At 51.1% G+C, this 11867-nt stretch overlaps 1 protein-coding gene across 1 annotated transcript in view; it reads right to left on the reverse strand.

The window, feature by feature from the left end:
- Nucleotides 1-11867, reverse strand: part of PLXND1 (plexin D1) — a gene marked incomplete at its 5' end in the record, with an annotated part of 64958 nt that overhangs the window by 5003 nt on the left and 48088 nt on the right. The window contains 7 exons of the mRNA XM_031061629.1: nt 996-1159; nt 1909-2013; nt 3086-3120; nt 3973-4036; nt 5010-5113; nt 5317-5473; nt 6213-6287. Of these exons, the coding sequence (XP_030917489.1) occupies nt 996-1159; nt 1909-2013; nt 3086-3120; nt 3973-4036; nt 5010-5113; nt 5317-5473; nt 6213-6287 (704 nt within the window). The remainder of the gene's footprint in view (nt 1-995; nt 1160-1908; nt 2014-3085; nt 3121-3972; nt 4037-5009; nt 5114-5316; nt 5474-6212; nt 6288-11867) is intronic.

The following is an 11867-nucleotide window of genomic DNA, read 5'->3' on the forward strand; positions in this document are numbered from 1 at the left end:
CTGGTTCTGACAGCAAGCCCCACAAAACACATTTCATCTGTCTTTTTTTCTCTTCTCTCATCATTTTCTCCAGGTATTTGACTGCTGATTTGGCCACAGCTTCAGTCTATTGCTCACCCTTCCTACCCTGCACAGCAGCTGAGAGGTGAAAACCACTCTCAGTCTTGGCTCTACAGGCCAGTGAAGGTAGTAAAGGGTAGGCAAATCTGTTGCCCAATCGTTGTATCTGAATGCCTGCTTTCCCTGTAAAATTTGGTTTTAGTTTTCACACACTGGGCTGGAAACAGTTCCTGCCTCCAGTCTCCAATCTGCTGAGCCTCTCCTTGACACTCTCTCCATGCTCCCTGCTCTCTGCATTTAAATCCTCTGGCTTCTTTCGTGCACTATTTCCCCTTCACTTTCTCTCCTCCACCCCATTCCTTCTGCTCATGTCCCTCAGCACCACTCCATCCAGTGCCACTGCTGTGGTGCTTACCAGCAGGCCACTGTCCCAGCAGCTGCCCCTGGGGTCCCCTGAACACGATGGAGACAGCCTGGTTACAGACCTAAGCAGGAAAAGTGCCACTAAAGGGCTGAAAAGGCAGAAAAGCAAATGAAAAGGATCCAAATATGTGCGTTTTAAAATTTCCATGACATTTTTTAAGACCTGATATGGTCTTGGACTCTGTCTCAGATCTCCAGTGCTTGCAGCTGACACCATTGCTGTCTGCCATCATCCTATTTCTCCTTTCATTATTTGTGTGTGCCAGTTCTTTCGGCCCTTTGCCTGCCCATGCCTCCTCTTTCAGCTCACTGTTCCCCTGGGCTTCATATTTGTTCAAAGCTCTCCAATCCTGTGTTTGGCTTCACTTTCACAGCCCTCTCTGCCACCCTCCCTGTTTTCCAAGTCCCTCTTCTACTTTTAGTAATCTAATGATTAGTGCAGGACACAAGGGTTTTGCAGCTGCTGTTCCCAAGAGATGGAAGGAAGAAAAGAAGGATTTCCTTTTCCAAACCTGTTGGTCTTCCAGATGTGCAGAGTGTCAGGGTCTGTGATCCCTCTCTTCTCTGCCTGTTCCTCTAGGAAGTCAAAGAAATACTTCACAGCCACGGGTGGTTTATCATCTCGGATACTGAGAATGGCTTTGAACAAGTCATCCAGGAACTTCTGGAGTGTCCCCTGCAGGACAAGGACACAGTGGACCCTGGGGAGAGCAGCAGCACCCAAGCCCAGGAGAACAACAGAGGGGCTGTGACTGCTGCACTCCAGAGGAAACCCTTTGCTGCCAGTTGGATAAGACAGAAGAGAGAGGGGATGCCGAAGCAGGGAGGGAACAGTTTGTTTGTGGATAGTGATATAATAAATTTGCATTTGGGGTTAATTTCTTTTGGCATCGAGATTTTCTTTCTTACTGCTGGGATCTCACATCTGCGCTTGGTCTGTACACCACAGACAGAGAAGACCAGAGACTGCTGGCCATCCCTGTGATCTTTGCTTCAGTGAGGCACCATGCTGGGATTAAAGATGGGCCAGATCTGACCTCAGATCACACAGACATTTCTCTTGCTCCCACAGCTGAGCCTCTCCATCTCCTGTCCCAGCAGCATCTCTTTCTGGGGAGATGGTCTCAGGTCTCAGCTATGCATCTCAAGCCCTGAGGCAGGCAGAATCCCTTTAGTCTGCACAGACCCCAGTCCATTGCAGGGAGATCATGTGGGGCATCACACAGCAGCAAGGATGCACTGGGAAGCTGGAGGGATCCCGAGGAGCCCGACAACCTCACCAAACCTGCTCCAGCCATCCAGGAGAGGAGTCCCACTGCCTCTGGGGAGCAACCAGCCCTGCAGTGCTCCTTCCCTGCAGCAGGATTTTCCCTACAGACCACAGACAACCCCACCTGCCAAGAACGGGGGCAGCCCAGCTCCTACCTTGGTGGAGAGCAGCCGTGTCAGGTAGATCTCTGGAAGAACCTTCTTCCTATGGCTCTGTCTGTGGGACTTCTTATGTTCCACTGACTCGTCAGTTGGGAGAACCTGGTTCCAGATAAAGCACATGGTCAGAGCACTCTTCCCTGAAAGCGTCCCACTAAATTTTCCTTTCAGCATAGAATTTCAACCGCATATAAAATTCAATTAAAAATCAGTTACTGCTTTATAAACACACCCTTACACGGCTTTAGAAAAGTGATCCATAATACTAATTTTTATGACATTTGTTTCTCCTGTGCTCTTTACTGCCTCTCTCATCCTAGATGAAGGAAATGAACCCATCCATCTTCCTCTGCATGCTGGCCTGCTTGCCCCCCTGGACTGGGCTGCACCTTGGGCTCCTAGCAGCAGTGCACATGGCTTCTGCAGAAACCAGCTTTGCTTGGATTTGGAAAAAGCACAATATGTAGGAATGCTGGCTTTTTCAAAACAAAAGCGAATATTCCACTGGTTAGGTCAGTGAATTATTCTCTATAATAACAAAGCAAGCAACTGACATCCATCTTGGCATTGTTTCACATGTGAACAGTTGGCTTCCCATTCCTTCTCCCTCCTTGCTCTGCATGTGTGTGTGCATGTGTGCTTCTACTTGAGCATGGAAATGCTTGCAGAGAAAAAAAAGCCTCAAACCAGGCTATAAAATATTGTTGTTGTCCATGACACCTTTTTTCATAACAGCTTTTAGCAGCATTTAGCACTTGGCACTTCCAGCACGGTGCAGCAGCGGGAGCCCACGGACCTGCTGAGCCCGGGAAGCAGGCGGGATGCCAGGAGCTCCCAGCAGGTGACAGCCGAGGTGTCAGGACGCCACCACTGACACTGTGCCACGCTCTGACCTCGCCCCTGAGCTCTCTGTGGCTGCCAGCAGCTCAATTGGACACAGCAACTTCTCTGCCATCCCGGTAATTCTTTATCATGTCCCTCAGTTTATCTACAGATAAAGCTTATCTACAGATCACCTTTCTGCGCCTCTTTGAACCCTGCTGAAGAGAACTAATGAGCCCTGATGCAGCTTCTTCATCACATCTGGCACTACAGCCCACAGACATAATTTAAGTTAATATCAGCAGCCCCCACATGCAGCCCTCATCCCTGCAGCCAGGAGAGGGATACTTACCAAGTGGAAGTACTTTTCAGTGTCCAAATCCTTCACTGTGAAAAAGAAGAGAGACACAGTGGCTCAGTCAGGGGGGCACAAACTCAAATCCACCTCCACTGGTGACCTCCATGTCAAGAGGCATCTGAACCCCAAGAATCCCAACACCAAGCTGGTGTTATCAACCACAAGTGATCTCAGCGTTTCTCCTTGCTTTGGGGTTGTTTATGGCATTATCAGGCTCGTGACAAAGTACCCTAGGAGGTGCTTTAGGGGGACCTGAGGTGTCCCAAGGGATATTTTAAGAGAGACTCAAGAGGGCACGAGAGCAGGGTGAGCACAGGGGCACTCCTGCACCGTGATGCCCTGCTGTGCCCTGCTGTGCCCCACACTCCCAGGATTATTCTGAGCCCCAGCATCAGGGCAGCTCCTTGCCACAGCAGGCAAAGGACTCCTGGAGAGCCAGGCTCTCTGGAGGCAGCCTGGAAACAGGGTTTGAAATTCCCTGTTTAATGTGGATTTTTGTCTCACTTGGTCTGTTTTCATTCTGCACAGCCTGAAACCTAGAAATGCACTGGCAAAGGACTGAATATATGTAACTGGGAGGGAGAGGACTTTTTCAACCAAGTGATTTCAGATTCTTCCTTTTTCTCACTCTGTCAGCACAGATTGGATGCCAGCTCCCCGTGAGGGTGTGAGATGGAAGGTGCAAACACCTTGAGGGCTGGGAGAGCACCATGAGGCAGAGGGAGGAGATTGGATAGCACATGTTTAGAGCCACCGCATCCACAGCGCCCAGGAACGGGGGCTGGCAGCGTCTTCCAGCATCCCCAGCCAGAGACAACCCTCTGACAACGCAAGCATTCCCGCCCAGTCAGCAGCAGCAGGGAAGAGGAGTGACATGTTACCTCTGCTCAGCGTGGTGTCCTTCTTGTCCGTCAAACTCATGGCCAGGGATGCCCCTTCAGGGATCTGTGCAGGAAGGGAAGAGCACACATTGATGATAGGGGCCTTATCAGTGCCTCCCTGGTCCTGTGGACATCCCAGGAGCTGGGGGGTGCTGGTGCAATCATAGTTCTGCCACAAACATCCCCTAAACCTGGCCTGCTCTGCCCCCGTCCCCCATTATGTGGAAAGGGAATTTTCAATACAATTACAAGACAGTGAGGTTCTCAAACCCGATGGGAATTGAGCAAATACATGTATCTAAGGTACATTTTTGGATGTCAAAACCAGGTAATTTGAAAAGGAAGGAGAGTTTGGGCGTGCAGGGGCTGGTTTGCCATTCCCCAAAGGGGAGAAGGTATGGTGGCAGCCGTGGGGCTGGCGCAGCCGCTGTGCTGGGGGCAGCGTGCCAGCGGCACGGCTGCTGCCCCGATAACCACGCCATGAGCACTCAGCTCCACTTCTGTTTTCCAGGCACGGCTACACACCAGGGAGGATTACGCTTCCAGGCATACCAGGGAATATGAAAATCGTTAAGGATTTCTGGTTTCATTTAATTTTAAACAGAAAAACAGTCAAGAAAACAATCTGATTCACCATGTTTCCTCATATTTTTGGCCTCACTTCCTCGATGGTATCCCCAGCCCCTGCTCTCAGGCACTGACAGTTGTAGCTGCAATTTCAGCACGAGCGTGGATCAAGAGCACAGCGATACTAATCAGCCAGGCTGGTGGCCCTTGGGAATAAGAGCTTTTTCCCCCCCTCTTTCTGTTGTCAGTAATAACTTGTTTTGCATGAAGAGTGTTAATTAGTTTCTGTGTGTTGCAATATTAACGAGATTCTCGCCAGGGCAGATGTCTATTCCCTGGAAGCTCTCACGGAGCTATGGCAACCTCTCTGCTTGTTTCTGATGATCCCATTTTGGAGGGGAACCGCAGCTCGCCCTGGAGGCCAGGCAGGCTCCGGGGAGGCAGGGCTCCCCTGAGGGGTCTACCTTTACCTTGTAATGTGCTAACGTGTTGAGTTTCTTCCTGCCGTCCTCCACCACCGAGGTGTCATCGAGGTCCCGCAGGATGTAGCTGTCAGTGCTGGTGGCGAACCACTCTGAACACAGAGAGGGGAGAAGTGAGACCCCAGCCCGAAGGAGGCAGGGGCCAGGGGGTCTGGGACTGCATGGCTGCCCTGGTGTCTGTCATCCTGTCCGTGCTGCTTCACCCACTGCTCTGACAGGCACCAACAGCTGCTGCACAACTTCAGGTGCTTCACCTGTTTTTCCAGAGTGGCTGTCCCCTGCACCTGGTCCTTACCGAGGTCAACGTCTTCCACCCTTGGCCACTGGGAGTAGGGGACATTCTTGCAGAAGGCCTCCAGAATTTTCTCTTTCACTTGACTCAGTGTGTCCGTGTCCATGGCTCTGACACTCAAGGAGTCCATGCCACAGCCTTGGAAGGAGACGTTGAGGTTCTGCAGGGAGAGGTTGCGTTAGGGTCGTGTTAGGAACAATCTGCCTGGTTCTGCTGGCTCCCAAGAATGCTTGGAAGCTGCGGTGTCTGCACAGCTCTGGTTGGTGCACCCTGGACCCCATGTTGATGGAAATCAGGTTGAACTAATGTGGCCATCGATGCTTTACAGCATGAGAAGCACTGATTTACAGCCCCAGGGACTGAGGGCTCTGCTGACCAAGGTGGGAGAACACAGGGAGCAACAGAGCAGCCCCCCTCCATGTTGTCTTGGTAATGGCGTTTGACCACCACAGGCAGGAGGAAGGGTCAGCCCCCATTACCAGCCATGTCCTCAGCTGCTTGGCTCCAGCTGGTGATTAACAGGACCACCAAAGCTCATTGGTCAGCCTCTGCTTGAGGCAATGGAACAAGCTCCACTGCTTCACCAGTGCTAAGCCTGCTGCAGGATGGGTGTGCTGCAGTGCATGGAGCCCTTGAGAGCTCCTGGACAGCAAGACAGGCAGCTGTGAGGGCCTACAGGCTGCCACAGACACCCACTCGGAGACCAGGGAGGCACAGCTACTGCCTCAGTTGCAGCCCAAAGCTGCAGGGCAAGGAGAGCAACTCTTTCTATAAGAAACCCTCTCCTCTTTTTGTCTGGGTGCGTCCTCCTCTCACCAGCTATGCAGACCTAAATGCTGTGAGCATGGCATCTCCTTCTCACCGCAGCCCTGGGGAAGGCCCAGCACATGGCTACTCACCCTCGGCTTGGCCTCTATGTTCTCCCTCAGCAGCCACTCCTCGTTGAGCAGGAAGAAGGGCTCTCCAACTGTCTCCTGGGGAAAGGAAAGAAGACCAAGTCAGCAAACCGGACCTGGTCGTGACAGGTCCATCAGCAGCACGGCAAGGACAGGCTCTGTGTGGACAGTGAAGGTGCCTCTAAGCACCAGGGAGCAGGACTGGTCCACCCCAGGTGCTGCAAACACCTGGTGGGGGCCACTGCCTCCCAACTCCCACTTGCCTCTCTCTGAGGCTGCTCAGAAGTTTTCAGACTTGTGGCAACATGACAGCGCAGATGGGGAAGAGGCCACAACAGCCAACAACAGCCGCAGGCCGTTTTTGGGGATGCTGTAGCTGTCAGCATCAACATACCCCATCCAAGTGCTGCAGCAAGCCCTGGAGCTGTGGAATGCCACCGAGGGGCTGTGCCAGCCTGTGCTGTCTCAGGGGCAGAACTGGGGTGCTGCTCAGAAGGCAGGGGCATACGCATGGCTGTGCTGAGCAGGGACGTGCACACATGATACTCAGCAAAATGCAAATGTGCATTAATTTACATGTGAATTACACAGGAACAGGGAGAATCTAGCATACTGTGCTACAGAGATGCTTCCTGCAATGTGACAGGGTGCAGACTGTACAACATGCTGCACTCAGCAGGACAAGATAGGGCTGGTGTGCACAAAAATCCAAGAACAGAGATATTTGGGCACTCAGCTTTCTAATGAACATGTCAGGCAAACCCCTCATTGCACAGCCTGGTTTGAACTGAACTCCATGGGAGTGAGCCCACAGTCTGGGCCTGTGGCTCTGGGAACCATCGTTCATACTTCTCATACCACAGCAGAGCCCTCATCACAGCAAAACAGAGGATCAAGGTCAACAAGCTGTTCCCATGTGACAGCAGGCAAACACACCATTTAACCCCTTACATTCATCAAACCTAAGTTCATGGGAGAGAGGTGAACTGTGGCACTCCTGCAGCAAGAACAAAAAATATAACAGGGAGCATCTATTTCTGATGTGATTCAGCTACGCAGTTTAATGCCAAATTTCTAAGCCACTTCTGCCTGCTGCACTGATGTGCAAGGGAAACACAAGCTACTTTCTTAAGGAACTCCTCAGTGTTAGAGTACATCCCATTCTCCCAAATGCTCACGTTCAATTTCCTTCCAAAGAGGCAAGTGCAAATTCTGCACATTTATGCATTCTGAGCCTCCCCCCTGCACACACAGGCCTGCCATCTGAGAGCCTGCTCAAGACAACAGATACCCCATGGTTTTGATATTTCTCAGCTAGGAACTGCTAAATCCTGTTCAATCTGCTTCTTAATTAAAACTTGGTGATTCTTTTATTCTAATTGCCCTATAAAATTGCTAATTGCTAAAGCAATTAGTTCGATGTCAATTTGGATGCGCTGCATTTGGTGCGGTTGATGATGGGGTGATACAGCGGGGCTGTCAGCGGGCACACGCCGTCTGTGCCAGCAGGGCACTCACTTCCTTGTCAAGGGTAACTTCATGAATACTGGGAAGCTCCCTGGATCTGCTGCAGGGCTTTAATGATCCCTGCAATGCTCCTGTGAGCAGGCAGCACAAAATGGGCTCAGAGCAGGGCTGTGGGTGCTGGAATGCAGGAAGACATGGCTTTCAGACTGTAGAGGAAGGTGTGGAGTCAGGAAGTGGAGAAGCTGAGCATTGCAAGGAGTGAAGAATGTGCAGAAGACACAAAGAGTTCATTATGGAGAGAAAGGCATAAGCAAGGTATAACAAGGGGACAACACTGACATCGAGACCTCCTTGGGCTGCAGTACCACTGCCCTCATACTGCAGATTGCAAGACACCACTGGCTGGCCCTGCACACAGAGTCATCAGTCTCTGACACTGGCCATGCTACCAACAGGAACCCTGTTTGCGTCACATGTGAGCAGGGACAAACCTGAGGCTAAACTCAGGGCTGGGCTCTGGAGCCTTCCCATCCCTGCCATGGGCAGCTCCAGCCACAGGGAGACTGCAGTGTCTCCAAAAACCTTAAAAAAGGGTGAGTCCTACTGATAGGGAGCTGTTACGGGTTGAAATGAGCATGGGCTGTGCGGGTCAGGGCTGGCCCTGGGGCACCCTCCTGCTCACACAAGGCTGCCCTGGAAGCCGTGGAGCTGGGGGTCACTGCAGACTCCTGCAGGGTGCACGGGCAGCACTGGCCCAGGCCAAATGTCCCCACAGGGGACACAGCTCCACGGCACACAGCGCTCCACCGCCGAGATGCTATTTCTGTTTGGCTTTTTGGCTTTCAGGCTCAGGAACTGTGGGATGTTATGGAAATCTGCAAAAGTGCTAATCAGACAGCGAATTTCAAAGCAGAGAAAGAAGGGCTGGCAGGCAGGGACTAGAGATAAAATGGCAAACTTGTGAAACCTCCAGCATTGTTCAGAAAACTCATCTGGAAAGGAATCAAAACTGTCTTTGGACTTGGCTAGTTAGGAGAAAGGAAGTTTAACTAGACGAGATCAGTGCTGATTCAGGACAAAAAAATACTTAAAAAAACACAGTCTGGGGCCTTTTTTTCCTCCTATTGTGAATGTATTTTAATGAGACTTCATTTTCATTTTTGACTGAACTGTTATGGGCCCTTAAAGCCACCCAGGGCACTGAAATAACTGCAGTAATGGAAAGCACAGTTCAGGCTGGCAGGACTTGAACTGTTCCACGCACGCGGAGCGTGGGAGGGCTTCGTTTTTATATGCTTGGGAAAACAAAAAGGTTTAGAGCATAGACTGGATTCACATGCTGCTGCCCTATTAACACAACTCTGACAAGTTATTATAGATGTCCTCCCAGGAACACACTACAGCCATTTCCAAAATGTTTTGGTGAGCCTAGGGTAGGAGCAGCACAGAAAACAGCTGCTTATCCCAAGTGCCTGCTAATTTTGGGACAATTATCTGTTTGCATTCTGTGAAGAACCAAACCTCCATCCCACATGCAAAACTTGAGTAAGCTTGGACCCAGACATAAAAGCCAAGTTCCAGAGCCCTGCTTTCCCTTTAACTCCCCAACCCTGTTAGGAGCCAGGCACAATGGTACCACGGTAGCTCATGGAGAAGGCTTTCTTTTAAAGCTTTTTCCACCAAAACTGTAGCACAAAGTAGAGACATGGACCATTTCATCTACGATTCTCACTCAGTTCTGCAGCCACAGAGTTCTGCATTGATTGTGCAAATGCTGCAAGTTTCCTCTGAGCCCCTGTGCCTCGCAGCAAGCCCCTGCCAGCTCATCCCAACCCCTCCCACACTGAGCCAACCCTGCCAGCGGACTCCATCGCCTTCAGGTGCCCTCCACATGTGCAGGCCACGAACGCCTGTGGCCAGCAGCTCTTTCCCAGCTGAAGACAGCTCCTTCAAATCATTTTCCCCCAAAACACAAATGGACGGGCTGTTAGGCAGAGCATTAATGCAAAACAAATGTTTTGAGCATGTAGCGTTGACTTACAAGGGAAAATACAAGCACTTGGAATTTTTCCACTGCACAACGGCGGGGACTTTCACAGCAGCTGTTTCAAATAGACATTGTGATTAATGGGGATAATTCAGGAATGAAAACCAGGCCCATCATCACATGTCTGACAGAGCAGAGCTACAGGCAGGCAAGCCTTCTTTTTAACCAAGAAATGCCTCTCCCAAAGCAGCAGAGTTTGATCCTTAGGAACGCAAGGCACATGGGAGGCCTTTGGCTATCACTGCCATTTACATCACTGCCTTCCACATCACCTGACACCAGCCTTGTGGAAGGAGGTGCTGTCTGTTCCACCACAGCAGCTCCATCCTCATTTGTGTGGTGGGGAAGATGCCAGCTCTGCTGATCTGGATCTGCTGTCCCTTTGCACAGCTGGGCTTGTGTCACCTGGGATAAATTTTCTCTCCAGACACTCCTGTCTGATCAATTATTTTTCCTTTTCATATTTCAGGAGCAGCTCAGTGTCACCTCTGATCCCACCCCCACTGTGGAGCATGTGAGATATCAGAGTCTCCTGGAAATCAACTTCATTATGCATTTGCTTTCAGAGATGGGAAAGAGGCTGCAGCAGTGCTCTGCACTGCCATGGCTTCAGGCTGGACATGGGAGCCCTGGAGAGAACTGCAAACACAGTGTGCAGCCTTAGCCCCTGCCAAGAACCTGCTGCAGGTGGATAAAAATGCACATTCAGCCAGCAGCCCAGCAGCTCTGCAAAGGACCCAGTCACCTCACAGCACCTCACAGCCCTGCTCCCACCATACCTGTTCTCATCCTCCCTCTGCGGGCTGGGGGAAGCCAGCTCTCAGCTCACAGCTCACAGCAGCACTGCCCAGCCCTGGGCATGGCCACAGCCCCCCGGGCATGGCCACAGCCCACCAGGCATGGCCACAGCCCACCAGGCATGGCCACAGCCCCCCGGCCCCACACCAGCCTGCGGGAATGGGCAGCTCCCACCCGGAGCTGAGTGTGGAGCTCCTCTCCATTAGTGAGCCGTGTAATGTGCTCAAGCCTTCAGGCCCACGTGATAAGGCTCCACTTTCCTCTTTTTCTTTTTTCCCTGAGAAAGCCTTCTTGCACAATGTCCATTTTTAGCACAAGCTGGAGCTGGATCAGATGCCTCACATGTGGTCTCCCCTCCCCAAAAGGGAAAATCAGCACTTTTTTTTCTCCAGTGGTTAACTACAGGCACAAAATCTGAAGATTAAAAAAAATTTACTAATTTCCTCTTTTCTGTCCTTACAGGCTGGATAGCTGGGCTACACTGGCACAGTCATCCTCATCCACTCCTGTAACTCTTCTTTTATTAGACTGGCTAACTGTGTCGGCTAGAATGAAAGATTATGAACTACAAAACCACTGGCTTTAGGACAAAAAGTAATCATCTGGGATCAGAAGACATCACAATATGTATGAAGACAATATAGAACCACTTCTGTGGATGTAGACAACACTTTGGGAAAAGAGATTTTTTCAAAGGCTTTTTCAAGGCTCTTCCTGTGGGCATAATGGGGTATCCTCCAATTAACTGCTGCGGAATCAATTAAGTTATTGCTCAATTCTGGGGAATTCCAAACAGAACTGGCAAACGTTGGAGATAAAGCACTGAGCAGATGGACTGCTGATGGCTCTGAGATGCCAAACATTTTCCTGCTCATTACCGAGAGAAGACCTCAGCCTTCTGGGACAGACACCCCACCTCTCCTGCGCAGATTTGTGCAGAACCACGAGGATGCCTCTGCATAAGAGGCCCCACACACCAGTGGGCACTGATACAGAGCAGCCCCTGCCATGATGCCCTCGGCCCTTCTGAGCCTCCCGAGGCAGACACACTGACTGGCCAGCACAGCTGGTCACAGAAACAGCACAAAACCACGTGGGCCCCAAAACCCCCAGCCACTCTGCTTATCTTTCTGTCCCCTCTGACTCTTCTCAAGCACAGTGAAAATGTTGATCCATGCTCTGGCCTACCATGAAGACTAAGCTCACCAAAATCCTGGGCAGAACTGGAGAAACAACTGAACTTCAGGTTGCTTTCCTACACCTGAATCATTCCGTTTGCCAAGTGTTAGTGACCATTTGAGTGGCACTGCTAGCAAGTGTCAGGTCCTATGCTACCCCCTGCATCC

The sequence above is a fragment of the Geospiza fortis genome, unplaced genomic scaffold, assembly GCF_000277835.1.
Source record: "Geospiza fortis unplaced genomic scaffold, GeoFor_1.0 scaffold128, whole genome shotgun sequence".
In the NCBI taxonomy this organism is placed as follows: Eukaryota; Metazoa; Chordata; class Aves; order Passeriformes; family Thraupidae; genus Geospiza; species Geospiza fortis.